This window comes from Sinocyclocheilus anshuiensis, unplaced genomic scaffold, assembly GCF_001515605.1.
Source record: "Sinocyclocheilus anshuiensis isolate Anshui unplaced genomic scaffold, SAMN03320099.WGS_v1.1 scaffold217, whole genome shotgun sequence".
Classification (NCBI taxonomy): Eukaryota; Metazoa; Chordata; class Actinopteri; order Cypriniformes; family Cyprinidae; genus Sinocyclocheilus; species Sinocyclocheilus anshuiensis.
In genome coordinates, this window is record NW_015536538.1 from 1,706,833 (window position 1) to 1,725,120 (window position 18,288).

At 30.4% G+C, this 18,288-nt stretch overlaps 1 protein-coding gene across 2 annotated transcripts in view; it reads right to left on the minus strand.

The window, feature by feature from the left end:
- LOC107696335 (phosphatidylinositol 4-phosphate 5-kinase type-1 gamma-like) overlaps positions 1 to 18,288 on the minus strand; it is a 46,621-nt gene that overhangs the window by 5,439 nt on the left and 22,894 nt on the right. For both annotated transcript variants that reach the window (XM_016496635.1, XM_016496626.1), the window contains exons 6-16: positions 17,299 to 17,451; positions 15,116 to 15,415; positions 13,663 to 13,868; positions 13,049 to 13,132; positions 11,753 to 11,801; positions 9,423 to 9,507; positions 9,176 to 9,337; positions 5,870 to 6,002; positions 5,390 to 5,425; positions 4,635 to 4,748; positions 1,487 to 1,730 (exon numbers count right to left, since the gene is read on the minus strand). In XM_016496635.1, the coding sequence (XP_016352121.1) occupies positions 1,487 to 1,730; positions 4,635 to 4,748; positions 5,390 to 5,425; positions 5,870 to 6,002; positions 9,176 to 9,337; positions 9,423 to 9,507; positions 11,753 to 11,801; positions 13,049 to 13,132; positions 13,663 to 13,868; positions 15,116 to 15,415; positions 17,299 to 17,451 (1,566 nt within the window). The remainder of the gene's footprint in view (positions 1 to 1,486; positions 1,731 to 4,634; positions 4,749 to 5,389; positions 5,426 to 5,869; positions 6,003 to 9,175; positions 9,338 to 9,422; positions 9,508 to 11,752; positions 11,802 to 13,048; positions 13,133 to 13,662; positions 13,869 to 15,115; positions 15,416 to 17,298; positions 17,452 to 18,288) is intronic.

Genomic DNA, 18,288 nt, shown 5'->3' on the forward strand with positions numbered 1-18,288 from the left:
CTGACACATTCTGTGTCTCGTGCTAAAATCCACATGACACAAAAACATTTTTAAAAACATGGTCACTGTGTCCAAACCGGCCTGATGAGACAAAGTCAGGTCACACTGAGCAGCTGGAAACCTGTCAGGACATGTGGTTTGGACACAGTCTGAGTCAGTCACACACTCACACACACACACACACACACACACACACACACACATTAGGACTGACACATTCTGTGTCTCATGCTAAAATCCACATGACACAAAAACATTTTTAAAAACATGGTCACTGTGTCCAAACCGGCCTGATGAGACAAAGTCAGGTCACACTGAGCAGCTGGAAACCTGTCAGGACATGTGGTTTGGACACAGTCTGAGTCAGTCACACACTCACACACACACACACACACACACACACACACACACCAATATAACAAAGAGTGAAAAATTTAAGGGGGTCTGAATACTTTCCGTACCCACTGTACATTTCCATGGATTTTATCTACCAGTTTTGCTAATGTCAATTAAAAGTAAAACTATTCAAATCAATGTTGGTAACTGAAATAAAGCTGAAATAAAATATAATAGAAAATAGATATTTAGTAAGTTAAAAAATGTACACTAAATAAAAAATGTTGCCTAATTTTGTTTTAAGTTACAAATTTAAAAATAAAAAAGATTAAATTAAATTAAATAATAAAATAATTTTTTTTTAGAACTTTTTAAATGTTTTTAAAGCTTGTTGCCTTGTTTAAGTCTTTTTAGACTCACTAAAAGCAGGATGCATAATATTTATTATTATATTATTATGATATATTATTATATATTTTGGGCATAACTAGTCATTTTCATCATATATATTTCCATTGCTTTAAAATTGTATCCATTTTATTCAGCTGTGTTGTTATTAGCTAAAACTAAAACTAAAAATAAAATATAATATAAATATTAGATGAAAAACTTTAAAAATTAAAATTAGAAATGTTGCCTTGGAAACGAACTGAAAGAGGTTTAGAAAGAAGTACATATATGACTAAAACTAAAATTCAAATTTAAAATTAAATCTAAATGACTAAATGTAAATGTAAATCTAAAAAAAAATATTGGAAAAAATATATAATGTGTAAAAAATTATTAATGACAAAAGCACATGGAATAAAACTAAAACTATATATACAAAATATTATAATGATAAATATAAAATGTAAAAAACATATAAAATAATAATAATAAAATATATAAACAATACCAAAATAACACTGTTGTTCACATTTTCAAGTTTATATTCATATTTGTTTTTGTAACTGTGGGAACCCTGTATGTAACACTTCATAAACTCAACATGAACTTATGCTAATATGACAGCATTACGCTGCTGTGAATCAGACCGCCACCAAAACAATTCCTGATGAAGTTCTGAAACATCACAGCAGTAATGGCTCAAACCCAGATGCTGAGTTTGTCTGTGACTGTAAGGTCCTACGATGGCGCTCATACTCACAAAGTAGATGTCAGTGGTTGAGGCGAGCTCTTCCTCCAGAGATCCGCGGCTCTGGGACTCTGAGAGACGCTGCGTGTTTGGGCTGGAGGCTGCTTCAGGGGCCGGAGCTGACTCCAGGGCCCCGCTTTCTGTCAGAGGAGCTGTTTCCACAGGAAGTGTCGTCTGGGATACGGTTTCCTGGGCAACGGGTGCTGTTTCTGAGACGAGGTCATCAGTGTCTGGAGGAGGAACGTCCGTCACCGAGCTAAAAAAAAAAAAGAGAAGAGGGCAAATATGGACAAAAATTATTAAGACTCAAATCTTTTTATAATAGGGGTGAAATCTTAAATAATCATTAGCTTATAATTAATTAATTTAATTAAAAATGTTAAATATAGTTTATTTAGAATAATAATAATTATATATAATATACATGTAATAACAGGGATAATTGTAAAATAATGATCAGTTATTAATTAAATTAATTACATTAAATTCAAACATGAATTCATTAGTTATTAAATGAATAAAAAAGTAAAAAAATATATAATTTATAATAATAATATATTATTTATAGTATATAATATAAATATAATAAGAGGTGTAAATGTAAATTATTAGCTAATAATTAATTAAATTGTAAAATATAAATATTATTAATAATAATAATATTATTATTATTATAGTACTTATATAATATAAATATAATAAAAGGGATAAATGTAATAAATATAATAAGAAGGACACATGTAAAATAATTATTGGTAATAATTAATTAAAATATAAATATATAAATGTAAAATATTAATATTTTATTTTTAATATTCATAATAATATTTATTTATAATAAAATATCAATATGATAAGAGGGATAAATGTAAATACTAAAATAAATACAAAATTTTATAACAAAAACAAATGAAAATTAACCTATTATTTAAAAAAGATTAAATATTTTATTTGTTTACACACAAATCCGCATCAGAGAAGCACGATCATGTGAATGTGTTGTTGTCCTCTAAGGAGGATTTCATGTAGATATTTTAGCTCAGAAAGGTTTTGGCTGAATCCCTGCATTAAATCACCTACAAACTAAAACACTGATCTGGGATCAGGTTCTTACTTGAGACAGTAAGTGGCCACCTAGCAACCACTCAAAACTTCCTAGCAACCAGTTCTGCAAGGCTCACATCACTCACGATTTAAAAGAGACAGTAAATGTAAACATCTAGCTTTTGAGGTTTGCACAGTATCACTGACTCCTTATTTAGCCTGACAGACACTTTCCATAAAGAATTCAAAGTGACAGAAGTGCTGAGAGCGAGGCTTTGAGTGTTTGGCGTGAGGAGTAAAGCAGAAACAGAGGGTCTGCAGTAAAGCTCTCCGGACCATATGTGTCCCTGGAGCACAAAAGCAGTCTTAAGTCGCTGGGGTATATTTGTAGCAATAGCCAACAATACATTGTATGGGTCAAAATGATTGATTTTTCTTTTATGCCAAAAATCATTAGGATATTAAGTAAAGATCATGTTCCATGAAGATATTTTGTAAATTTCCTATCGTAAATATATCAAAACTTAATTTTTGATTAGTAATATGCATTGCTAAGAACTTAATTTGGACAACTTTAAAGATGATTTTCTATAATATAAATATAATAAAAGGGATAAATGTAAAATAATTACGAGTTATTAATTAATTTATTAAATATAAATGTAAAATATAAATATTCTATTTAGAATAATAATAGAAAAATTGACACTTAAGACTGGTTTTGTGGTCCAGGGTCACATATGGCCAAAGCCTACACCTGGATCTCACAGATCTACCGCTTCAATAATAGGCCAGAAAACTGATGCATATTTCATAAATCCAGCAGAAACAGCAGACAGTCCTCTGGCAGAGTGATTCGGGATGCACTAATCATAATCTCAGATACTGTGTAGAAATATTATGTGAATCAGGATGAAGTCTGAGAGCTGTTTGATCAGGGATAATGTACAGCTGGTCATTATCCCAAAATCAATCCCAGCAGGGTGATCACTATCACACTCAATAAAATATTTAGGCCTACATTTAGGACTTATATATTTGAATTGTATCTAAAATTTCCATCCATTTGATTTGGATTACACAGTTTTAACATAAACTAAATTAATCTGATGCATATGCATGATGCAGTTAGTATCTCTTCAAAAAAAAAAATCATGGCATAGTTTATTATTGGCTATTTGTTTCTATTTCATTTTAATTAAATAAGCACATTTTCAAAATAGCTTAGAATTCAACTGAATTCAATTGTATTTAAAACACATTTGGTTTATTAGTACTATTACAGAGATCTGACCCATTTCTTATCGGTTTCCTCTATGCGTTACTAAAAAATATGCATCACATTAAGTTTATCAGTTTAGGTTAAAACTGTGTAATCCAAATCCAAATATTACACGCAATTCGAATACATAAATTAAATATACAGAAATATTATATTATTTTTGCTAACTGAAATAAAGCTGAAATAAAATATAATAGAAATATTAGATACTATTTGATAAGTTAAAAAACTTAAATTAAAAATGTAGTGTAATTTGTGTTTAATGTTTGTTAAACGTTTAATTAAAAAAATCAATGTTGTTTTTTTTATATTTAATATTATATTATGATATTTTTTGAGCATAACTAGTCATTTTCACCATAGATGTTTCCATTGCTTTAAGATTTTATCCATTTTATTCACCTGTGTTGTTGTTAGCTAAAACTAAAACTATCCAAACGGTTTTCATTAACTAAAATCAAGCTGAAATAAAATATCAAAAAGTAATTTTTTAGTTAAAAAACTTGAAATGTTGCCTTGGCAACTAACTGAAATAAAACGTTTAAATAGAAGTGCTCAAATAAAAATAAATGAAAAATACACAGTATTTAGTGCAGGCTCACACATTCACATATATGCATATGGCAGATGCTTTTATCCAAAGCAACTTACAGTATATTGCATTCAAGATATACATCTTTTCGTGCATTCGCTAGGAAAACAAACCATTGACTTAGTTCTCTTAAACAAATAACTGAAAACATGATGAAAATACTGTATCAGAGACTGAGTGCTGCTGGTATGAGATTCATATGCATGTTTACTGTGGTGATTTCTGGCAGTATTTGCACGTACTGTGTCACAGAGACGTCTGGCTCCTCCTCCTCGTCTTCTCTCTCTCTCTTCACCTCCACCTGCACAGTGATGGTCAGCTGCTCTTCCTCATGCACATCCACCACCTCATGTGTCCTGCCAAAACAAGCACATTCAGCTAGAAAAACCCACTAAAAAATGACCTTCTTACTCAGTATATTTGTCTTGTTTTCCAGTACAAATATCGAAACATTCTCACATCAAAATACATTTACTTGAGAAGCAAAATCTTTTGCTTGATTTTTGACTGGAGCCAATGGAGTCAAAATAAATAAATAAATAAAATAAAAAATTAATTCAAAGGGAAAACTAGATTATTTTCCTGCCTCCACTAGCAGCTATTTTTTCTTGTTTTCAGAAAAAAAAAAGTATATATATATATATATGTGTGTATATACAGTGGGTACGGAAAGTATTCAGACCCCCTTAAAAAAATTAACTTAAATGATTTTAGCAAATGGCTGCAATATAACAAAGAGTGAAAAATGTAAGGGGGTCTGAATACTTTCCGTACCCACTGTATATATATATATATATATATTTAATTAAATTACAAAAGTTAATTTTGATGAATTGTCTGAACATCTTAGGTCATATAGTTAATATATCTTGATTTAAATACCGAGTAAGAAACTCATGTTTTGCATCATGATTGATAAACTAGCTGATGTGAGCATGTAAAGTCACAGTTCAATATGGTTTGTAAACAGAAATACAGTCATGCCAATGAAGCTCACCTTCCCTCGACGTCTTTCAGAGACAATGTGTGTCTTCTGTGAAAACAAAAGAGAACAAAAATATATTCAAAGATATTCATATCCAGGTGGTCAGAAAATAAGCAGCCTTGTCGTTGTTGTTGAAACCTTTATATATCATTTTTACTGCATTAATTATGCCTCATAATTGCATTGTATGATCTTATGAATAATTACTACTACAGTTATAATATAATACATATCTATTAATTGTTACACCTTTAGAAAGCACAGTATAATGCAGTAAAACAGCTTCAGAAGCAACAAGGAATCTGAAAATATTATAATGCATTTTAACTTTGGTTACAATTATTTATGAGAATATATAATGCATTATAGGTTATATTATGAATGCCTTTATAATGCATTATACATAAAGGCTTCAAGTGAAGTGTTACTGTTGCTTCTTATTTCGTGACTGAATATGAAGTCATCTCTGTAAACGAGGTGATTAATGTTGACCTGTAGCGTGGCTGCTCTGTGGTGTCTGACGGAGAGCGTTCTGGGATTGATATGGAGGTGTTGGAGGACAGAGTTGTGGCCACAGACGCCGTGGTCGCTTCCTCGAACGATGGAGGAGTGCAGGACTGCAGACCTGAGACAATAAATAAGCAAAAAGTGTTTGGTCTTTTGTGCTCAACAGAAGAAAGATCCTCATTCAGGTCTGGAACAAGTGGAGGATGAGTAAATGATGACGGAATTTTCATTTTTGGGTGAACTGTCTCTTTAAGTGAGCATTCCATTTGATCACTGTGCGAACATTATGGGAATGTTACTTTTAAATATTTAAATGTTACTTTTAAATGAACATTCTGAAACTAGTTGTAACATTTAAAAAAAAACTAAAAGGTTTCAGGAAAAAAGTTATATGAATAATGCATATATAATGTTTTTGTACTTACATTTTGAGAAAATGATTAAAGAGATATAATTGAACAAACATTCTATTAACGTTATTGGAAGAACATTTGTTCCTAACTTTGAGAGACTGTGCAGAATACATTGTAAAATGTAATTGTTTTTTATTGTATATGATACTACAGTGTATAAAAATTTCCAAAACTTTGAAAATAATTTTTAAAGAATGCTACATTGCTGTCAAATGACTTTATTATGTTGCATGTTTAAATTCATGTCCAGTTCATGTAAAAAAATAAATATGATTAATGTGAAATTTTAGTCAAGTGCAAGTCAAGTCAAGTGCATTGCATTATGGGATTCATTCTAGTCTAATGCTATTGTAAACATGGCCAAAAGCTTTTCACAGCTAATAAACGATCAACAACAACAGCAACCGTCTGAATCTGCGTTTGAGGCATTAAGATCATTTTTTTATTAATTGCTTGTTAATTGCATTGCACTCAGGATAGCAATATATAATATCTGAATTCAGAGAAAAAAAGTAATAAATGTGAGCTATAAACTCAGAATTGCAATAGGCCTATATAATCTCTGAATTCAGTGAAAAAAGTAATAAATGTGAGCTATAAACTCAGAATTGCAATATATAATCTCTGAATTCAGAGAAAAAAGTAATAAATGTCAGCTATAAACTCAGAATTGCGAGATATAATCTATGATTTCAGAGAAAAAAAGTAATAAATGTGAGCTATAAACTCAGAATTGCAATATATAATCTCTGAATTCAGTGAAAACAGTATTAAATGTGAGCTATAAACTCAGGATTGCAATATATAATCTCTGAATTCAGTGAAAACAGTATTAAATGTGAGCTATAAACTCAGGATTGCAATATATAATCTCTGAATTCAGTGAAAACAGTATTAAATGTGAGCTATAAACTCAGGATTGCAATATATAATCTCTGAATTCAGTGAAAACAGTATTAAATGTGAGCTATAAACTCAGGATTGCAATATATAATCTCTGAATTCAGTGAAAACAGTATTAAATGTGAGCTATAAACTCAGGATTGCAATATATAATCTCTGAATTCAGTGAAAACAGTATTAAATGTGAGCTATAAACTCAGGATTGCAATATATAATCTCTGAATTCAGTGAAAACAGTATTAAATGTGAGCTATAAACTCAGGATTGCAATATATAATCTCTGAATTCAGTGAAAACAGTATTAAATGTGAGCTATAAACTCAGGATTGCAATATATAATCTCTGAATTCAGTGAAAACAGTATTAAATGTGAGCTATAAACTCAGGATTGCAATATATAATCTCTGAATTCAGTGAAAACAGTATTAAATGTGAGCTATAAACTCAGGATTGCAATATATAATCTCTGAATTCAGTGAAAACAGTATTAAATGTGAGCTATAAACTCAGGATTGCAATATATAATCTCTGAATTCAGTGAAAACAGTATTAAATGTGAGCTATAAACTCAGGATTGCAATATATAATCTCTGAATTCAGTGAAAACAGTATTAAATGTGAGCTATAAACTCAGGATTGCAATATATAATCTCTGAATTCAGTGAAAACAGTATTAAATGTGAGCTATAAACTCAGGATTGCAATATATAATCTCTGAATTCAGTGAAAACAGTATTAAATGTGAGCTATAAACTCAGGATTGCAATATATAATCTCTGAATTCAGTGAAAACAGTATTAAATGTGAGCTATAAACTCAGGATTGCAATATATAATCTCTGAATTCAGTGAAAACAGTATTAAATGTGAGCTATAAACTCAGGATTGCAATATATAATCTCTGAATTCAGTGAAAACAGTATTAAATGTGAGCTATAAACTCAGGATTGCAATATATAATCTCTGAATTCAGTGAAAACAGTATTAAATGTGAGCTATAAACTCAGGATTGCAATATATAATCTCTGAATTCAGTGAAAACAGTATTAAATGTGAGCTATAAACTCAGGATTGCAATATATAATCTCTGAATTCAGTGAAAACAGTATTAAATGTGAGCTATAAACTCAGGATTGCAATATATAATCTCTGAATTCAGTGAAAACAGTATTAAATGTGAGCTATAAACTCAGGATTGCAATATATAATCTCTGAATTCAGTGAAAACAGTATTAAATGTGAGCTATAAACTCAGGATTGCAATATATAATCTCTGAATTCAGTGAAAACAGTATTAAATGTGAGCTATAAACTCAGGATTGCAATATATAATCTCTGAATTCAGTGAAAACAGTATTAAATGTGAGCTATAAACTCAGGATTGCAATATATAATCTCTGAATTCAGTGAAAACAGTATTAAATGTGAGCTATAAACTCAGGATTGCAATATATAATCTCTGAATTCAGTGAAAACAGTATTAAATGTGAGCTATAAACTCAGGATTGCAATATATAATCTCTGAATTCAGTGAAAACAGTATTAAATGTGAGCTATAAACTCAGGATTGCAATATATAATCTCTGAATTCAGTGAAAACAGTATTAAATGTGAGCTATAAACTCAGGATTGCAATATATAATCTCTGAATTCAGTGAAAACAGTATTAAATGTGAGCTATAAACTCAGGATTGCAATATATAATCTCTGAATTCAGTGAAAACAGTATTAAATGTGAGCTATAAACTCAGGATTGCAATATATAATCTCTGAATTCAGTGAAAACAGTAATAAATGTGAGCTATAAACTCAGAATTGCAATAGGCCTATATAATCTCTGAATTCAGAGAAAAAAATGTAAGAATTGTGAGACAAAAAGTCACAATTGCCTTTTTAATTTTTATTCCCTGGTGCAAACTGGCTTCTATGCAAAACACTACTTATCAAAAGCATGCACATAAAAGTAGGATAATCACCATGGTTTTCCAGCACGGGGAAGCTGCGCGCTCCTCTCAGATCATAGATGTTCTCGTCTCTCTCTGAGGGAAGCTGGCAGGCTGACCAGGCCGCTCCGGGGCCGCTGAGTTTGGGCACGGTCAGCACCGCACGGCCCTTCTTAGCAGGAGAAGCCTTCAGCGCTGGACAAACCAGAATCAGACTTCTGTTAGATTACAGCGTCTCCTTCAGCTCTTTATCACTACAGTCGTTCTGTGAGGCACTCACAAGTGCTTTTCTTGAACACAGTGCTGCTCATGAACCTGAAGAAGCGGTCAGCGTAGAAGTTCGGTCGGTGGACGGAAACAGTGTCCTGAGAGAAATATGAGTATATACTGATCAGGTAAAATGGGTCTAAATAATAATAAAACTCCTATTTGAACTATTTATATTTACTTTAATGTCTATTAAAGTTTCTCAATGTCATTATTGAGGTGCAAATTATCATTCGAATCGCTGCAGAAGAGGCACATTATTATATTTAGCATATTTTGCCTAAATAGAGTAATTTTAGATTTTTTGACTTCTGCTAATATTTTCATGACAGTTAAGCACATTATACTTTTTTTTTTTTTAAATGTCACTGCTTAACGCAAAAGAACAAAACATATTATAGATAAACTATATTTACATTTAGTCATTTAGCAGACGCTTTTATCCAAAAAATAAATGGAAGCAATCAAAATCAACAAAAGAGCAATGATATGTAAGTGCTATAACAAGTCTCAGTTAGCTTAACGCAGTACATGTAGTAAGGTTTTTCTTTTTCAAAATATAAACTATATATTTATATATAATATTATATATAATTTAACTATTATTGTATTGCATATATATATATATATATATATATATATATTATTTCTGTTTATGTCATAGTAGTATTTGTTATACTGCATTTAATTTATCCTGATTAAAAAAATCATTATATTATAATAATATTTAACTTTTTATATTAAATTGTACCATACAAATACTGTATTGCAATAATGAGAATCTAATAAGAATCATCATTGAGAACAAGTAAAACTCAAAAGTAAAACATCCATACGCCAGATGAGTTTTTTCTCTAGTATGATAATTAGAAATTTACGAGAAAATGAATTATTCTAATTCTCATTAATTATCATGAAAATTCTGTCTAAAAAAGACTTCATTTACTGTTTGTATAATTATACTTCGATGCAATGTGTTTATTTTAGGGTGAAATATGACATGGACATGTTTCTATGAAATTCACATTTATAGAAATTGCAGTAGTCAATTTGATTTACACAAATCTGCTTTCAAGTGTACAAATGTGCCTAATAAGACAAAACAAAATCATTCAGATCTGTCAAACACCGCCTGCAGGAAGAATCCAGCGTGTCTTACAGGAACAGTGTTTGATGGGAACATGTGGGAGTGTTTGGGGAGAAAAGCACAGACTGGAACTGAAGTAGAGAGAAACAGAAGTTGGAAAGCAAATGGAAAGAGATGTTCTCTCAGACTTACACTCACACTATCTACAGTGAAACCAAACACAAGTGATCCTTATCAAAGTCTGTCCACTGTCTCAGTCAATCTCCACAACACACACACACACACACACACACACACACAGAGACAGACAGACAGACAGACAGACACACACACACACACACACATTAATAAAGGAGGCCACAGGGTGAAATGACTCTACTGGGGCAAATTCAGTATTCACCTTCACAAATAACTGTGCCTCACAGCTGGTGTTGATACAGATGTGCAGGTATCAGAGATGTGTGTTTATGACAATATTTCACCCCAAAAACTTCACAGCACCTGCACCATATGCAATATATAAAATAATTTTTAAAGGGCCCAAAATGAAATATTAAATAAAATAAAAACACTGCAACAAAGTCAACAAATAAATAAATAATGTCCACGTTTACCTAATTAACAGTCTTAAAAGTACAGTTTTAATTTTTTTAATAAATGTATAGCTTAATAATTATTTTAAATGAAATTAAATACATTTTAACAACACTCAAGCACCATATGCAATGTAAAACACAATTCAAAATATTGCCACAATATTGGCAATAAAAACAATAAAAATAAAATCTTAAATTTCTTCTTCTTAAGATTCTTAAAAGGTAGGTAGTTGTTAAATTTTTGTTAAATGTAAAATTTTCTAAACTACAAATTTATAGTTTAATAATTATTTTAACAACAATATTAACTACAGGGCAGGGCACCTGCGTCATAAAACACAACTTTAAAATTATATTATGCCTAATTATGTTAAAACAAATATTGGCACAATTTTGAAAATGAATAAAGAATTTATTATTTAATAATTATTTTTTTAAATAATAATAATAATAAGGTTTGAGATTTGTATGGAATTAATATGAAGTAAGTTTTATTGGGGAAGGAGGGTCATGAATCAGTGTGTGTTTATACTGTAGATGTACAGTATCAGACGTGATGTGTATTAATGCTCTGAGATGGCAGACGCATGGGTTATGATGCATTATAACGGTCAAGACGATGAAGATGATGATGATGATGTATTTGTGTGAGTTTCTCACTCCGTCATGCACCAGAGCCTTCCACGTGTGTTCCAGCTTCTTTGTGAGTCTGCAGAAAAACACAAACATCAGCTTCACGTCACAGACTGCTGAGTGTCCTGATGGAGAACTCAATGCAGTCTTATAAAAACCGTTACATAAGAGCATAAAACAACCCCAAACGCTAGTGAAGGTTATAAAGCCATGCGCTTCATCATCTGTACGAGGTTCACTGGCGTGACTCTCGAGCAAAAGAGCACAAACACACACTAACGGAGAATCAAAGAGCAGCAGGAGAGAAAATACACACGCGCAAAGCTACAGGCCACCTGCACCGTGTGCAATAGAAAACACAATTTAAAAAGGGCCCAAAATAAAATAAAATTTAATATTTTTTAAATATCAATCACTATTAAATAAATAAATAAATTTTTGTATTATTTTTTAAATACTCACTTTTTAAATTTTGCCATAAAATATTGCAATATTGATATTTCTTATTTTTTTAATTTATTTAATTTAGGACAAAATAAAATAAATAAATAAATACATATATAAATAATGGTCAGATTTACATAATTAGGAGTCTTAAAAGGTAGACAGCTAAAAAAATAATAATGTATAGCTCAACAATTGTTCTAAATTAAATTAAATTATTTTAATAACAACTACAAGGCACAAGCACTGTGTGTAATATAAAATACAATTCAAAATATTGCCACAATTTTGCCAATAACTAAATAAATAAAATAAAAACAAAGGGCCAGATTTACTTAAATCAGAGTCTGCAAAGGTAAGCTTTTTTTTTTTTTTTTACATTTATAGTTTAATAATTATTTAATTGTATTAATTCCAACCACCTGCACCACGAAACACAATTTAAAGGCTTAAATTAGCTTAAAACAAATATTGCCCCAATTTTTCAAATAATCAAATAAATACATAAACAAGTATTATAGTTTCATAATTAATTTAACAATATAATATTTTCAGATATCAAAATATATTTAAAAAATGTTAAATCAAAATTTTACATAAATACTATATAAATATACTTTTAAAATAAATATAAACATCAGTTTAAAAGTTAATTTAAATGTTAAATCTTAAGCAGGTTTGATACTCATATGGCAATGACTTAAATCACTCCTAAAAAGTAATAATAAAATAATAAAAATAAATGAATAAATGTGGGCATTTTTGTAGGTGATGAATCACGTGACTTGCAAATCAGGATTTCTCTGATTCAGAGAACAGAGCAGATCTGAAATGTGCTTTACGAATGAACTGATGTTATTTCATTATCATGAGTGTGACCTGTAGGACTGCAGGATGTCTATGATGCCGATGAAGAGCAGGAGTCTCTCTCCTTTGCTGTTGACAGCAGGAATGCCACCCATCCTGCAGAGAGAGCAGAGAATCTTATTCTGTGGTGTTTATATAAGCCTTTTGACGAGTTGAGTCTAACTCACCAAGTGAATGAATCACGTTTGTGCCGAACTCTTATTACAAAGCAAAAACAAACACTCTCCTCTGATCCATGAACGCTTCTCTCAGTTAACATACACGATCTCACTGTCTGAAGCGTCTGTCATAGCAAATCAACACATGCTGTTGTGAATAATTAAGCAAAGCGTCTTCTCATAGGATAAGAACACGCAGTCTCATGAATAATTTAATAGACACCGACACGTCATCGATGTACTATTAGTCCACTGACACGTCACAAATTGTGACGTCAACACAATGTAGATTTTAAACCCGGAAGATGAAAATAGCGCAAAAAAGCCTAAAATTAACCAGTTTTCTCCAACAGTTAAAATTATGGGATGCTAATGTTGTCTTCTATGATGTGCAACACAAACACCTCTGCTAAAATCTCAGAAAAAGTAGTCTGGGGTTTCATGAGCCTTTAAATGAGAGGCACGCACGTGTCGTCGGTGTCTATGGAGCCCCCACACGCAGCTCCTCCCTGAATGGACTCCATGGCACTGGAGTAAAGCGCTCGCTGCGCGGCCGGTCTCTTCTCATCGCTGCTGCTCTGAGATCCCTCCATCTGCTGCTCGCGCTCCGCCTGCTCCAGATTATGAACCCCCAGCAGCAGACTGTAGTCCATGATCTTAAAACTCTCCAACACCTGCACACACACAGCACACCTTCACTACACGCACTTTAGATCTGCACTAACCCAGCTAGGACTGCATGGTTAATCGAAGTAAAATCAAAATCACAATGTGACTAAAATATATAATAATAATAAAAAATACAATTATTATTATTAAATACTTGATTTTTTTCTGTTTTACAGTGAAATGTTACAATAGTAATATTTTTATTTTGTTTTTATTATTTTTATTTAGCAATAATAATAATAATAATCTTAATAATTATGATTAGTCATATTAATATACAAGCACAAAATTTTGGGCCAAATTGTACAGCCCCACAAACACGCACAACAAACCTGGTGTTTATTATATATATATTTAGTAAAAAAAAAAAAAAAAAGCAAATTTTAAATAATAATAATAATAATAATTATTATTATTATTAATAATAATATATAGTCATATGGTTATATAAACACAACATTTTGGCCAAATCATATAGTCCTACAGACATGCAAACCTGGATTTTTTTTATTTATTTTTTTACATATTTTAAATCACAATGGCAATTTTTAAATAATAATAATAATAATAATATATTATTATTAAATAATTTTTCTTAAATACTAATTTTTTTCTATTTATTTTACAGTGAAATACTACAATACTAATATTTATTCTGTTTTTATTTTGCAATTTTTATATCATTATTTAGTAGCAATAATAATAATAACAACAATAACAACAACAACAACAACAACGATAATAATACATTTTGTAGCCCTACAACCAAGAAAAACAAAACTGGAATTTTTTGTTTTTAATTTCATGTTAAATCAGAGTTGCAAATTTTGAAATACACATTTAAAAAAAAAATTTAATTACATTTAAATAAATTAATGTCCAGATTTACCTAATGAATAGTCTTAAAAGGTACACAGTTTGATTTTTTATAAATGTTTAATTTTTTATTATTGCATTATTTTTCTTAAATACTTGCTTTTTCTATTTTACAGTGAAGTATTACAATAGTAATATTTGTTATTTTGTTTTTATTTAGCAATTCATATTTTTATTTAGTTGCAATAATAATAATAATTTATATTGTTATTATTATTATTATTATTATTATTATATAATTACAAAATTTTGACCCAAAATTGTGTAACCCAACAAACAAGCAAACCTGGAGTTTTCGTTTTTAATCACAATCACAATTTTTATCGGAAAAATCTCAATTGGATGATTTTGCCGAGATCAAGCCGGTCTCTCTCACCAAACAGTCTCTCTGGAGCGTCTTCAGCAGCGCGTTATACGTGTCCACGTCCAGCAGGAGTCCGTCCTGAACGTCCTGCATGAAGTCCAGGTCTTTAAAGGTGGGCTTGGACTTCTCGCGCTCTTTCTTGGACGCGCGGCGCTTGTACGTGGAGCCCTTCAGGTCGAACTTGAGGTGCATGCGAACGATGCGCGGCAGGATGTTATTCATCACCACGATACGGATGTTCTTCCCTCCGGACTGAACGCAGTACAAGCCGAAGAACTTGGGAAGCAGCGTGCGGGGATTCTGGTTCAGGTTCTGAGGGACCAACAACACAGACGAGCCTCATTTAAAGAGTCAGAAAACCTGGGAAAAATGATTGAAATCGCTGCTACATGACCAGAGAAAACTGAGAAAAAGGGCTGTGGCGTAATAATGATGTGACCTGATTTCTGAAATATAAACCGGGAAGATTTCCTAGTTCAGTGGTCAGAAATCTCACTTGTTATTACCTATGGATCAAAAAATATGGACATGCATATCATATGTTTTTGTTTTTAAACTGTTGAGGGTTGCATATACTACCATTTTAATTATTTATTATTATGATGTTTGCGGGCCAAACTGACCCTAACTAGTTTTAATACCGTACAACTCATCAATATCATACTGTGAAAATAATAAATAGTAACCACCTTTGCAAATAGCAAACAGATCAAAACAGTTTCATATCATAACAAAATTATGACTTAACAAAAAAAAAATAAATTACAAAAATAAAACAAAATAAAAATGAGATAAACTGTATTTAACAATACTTTTTAAAATTATATTTAATCTTTTCATTTTCACAAACTATGCATATATAAATACACTGTTTATACAGTATTTTTTTCAAATGTTATTTTATGTTTGTACTTTTGGAAGTTAATCTTTACTATCCCTAATTATGCTTATTATTTAGCATTTTTAAGGTTCGTTTTGAGCACAAATTAAGCACTAATTTGTGGCATTTAACATTTTTTATTTCAATCCTTAAAGCAACTGAAAAAGAGAAGTGCCTTAACTCTCTTTATGTATCTGTTTATCTATCTTTATTTTTAATGTTTCATTTTTTTTTTTGTAGAATTTCCATTTTTCATATCATTTATATATTTAGTATTTATTATTTGTTAATCTAGATTTTTTATATTTTCATCTGTTGAATGATGCAAAATGAGGCATTTTTAAATCTAGAACCTTAAAAAAACATTTTCATTACTTGAAATAAAAACAAATAAAATAAAAATAAACAGCAGAAATTTTATTTTAGCTAGTTGCCAAGGAAACATTTCTCATTTTCATTTTGTTTAAGTTACAGATAAATAACTAAAAATAACTAGCGCTGTCAAACGATTAATCGCGATTAATCACATCCAAAATAAATTGTTGTTTACATAATATATGTGTGTACTGTGTATATTTATTATGTGTCTATAAATACAAACACATGCATGTATATATTTAAGAAAAATATGTTATGTTTATATATGAAATATATTTATATATAATATAAAATATAAGAATATAAATATATAAACGTATATGCATGTAAATATTTCCAAAATATATACTGTATGTGTGTATTTATATATACATAATAAATATGCACACTACACATACACATATTATGTAGACAAAAACTTTTATTTTGGATGCGATTAATCAACAGCACTAAAAATAACGAATTAACTTGATAAAAAAAAACATGTAGACATAAAAAAGTAAATTACTACAACATTAACTTAAATTAAAATGAAAAATAAAATATAAAAATTAAACATTAAAAACTATAATCGTATACTATACAACAATAACACTGTTTGAAAATTGTAAATATGGCACATGTGATTTTTTTTTAAATAAACTAAATTTGTGTCTTGACCACAGACTCTGTTTGTGTTTGAATGCACAAATGCATTACCTTAAACTTCATTACTTCACTTACTCTTAATGCTGCAACAGCTTCACATCACATACATTTTTAAACATTTAAAAAGGGTTGGCCTAAAATGTTAATGCTTTTATGTAAGATGCATACTTTGAAATTTCCGCAGAAATATTTAACCAGCCAGCTTTGTCCTACTCTTTTATTTGTGATCATGCACACTACTGTTTGTGTGATGAAGCTGAACTGGACTGAGGACGAGCTGCTGGCTCACCATGTAGTATCCTGGAAGCAGCTTCTGCAGGAACTCAGCCTCTTTGTGCATGACGGTCTTCAGGATGAATTCATCGTCTCGAGTGACGTAGAAAATGGAGCCGCTGGCACCGGGGTTTGAGAGCTCGATCAAGGGCTCATTACAGAGAGAATACTGCAACAAACACAGAGACGTCAGAGAGACGTCTGATTAATCAATATTCGCTGATATGATGCAGCTCTCCACTGAGTCAGACTTTTGTACTTTTTGGAGCTTTTATTAATATGAATCACCATCCACTTTTATTGCATGAAAAACAAACAGCGTCTTGTGTTCCACAGAAGAAAGAAAGTCAAAAATTTGGTGTAGAAATAATTTTCTCTCAGAAATCGCTAGTAAATTTAACAAACAGGTACAAAGAAATGGCAAGAGACACACTGAATTACACTGAAACGTTTCTTGTAAAATGTACTTCAAAAATTGTTTTATTTATTACAACTATGAAAAATATATACATTTTTTTTTTTTAAAGTGTACAGATTTGGAACAGTGTTATTTTAATAAAAATAAGATACTATTATAGTTTTTGAATTATTTTGTTTTTATATTTTGTGTTTTCATTTTAATTTTAGTTAAAGTTTTAGCAATTTTGTTGTGTTTTTATCATTCATAATTTCCTTTAAATATCTCTTTATATTTTTAAATAATTTTTTACTTCAGTTTTAACTAGCTAAAATTAAAAAAGTTTTGTTTTAATATATACGTATATATTTATTTTCATAAAATTCTATTTCATTTTAAGTAACACATTTTTAAAAATGTTTTACAGTAGTTTTAGTTAACTATGATAACCCCGGTTTGTAACATGATAACAGACTTTCCTTCATTGTGTGAACCATTTCTTTTTTTTAAAAGAAGCAACATAAGGGCTGGGATCTCACACTCACACACTCTCACACACACACACACACACACACACACACACACACACACACACACACACCAACACAC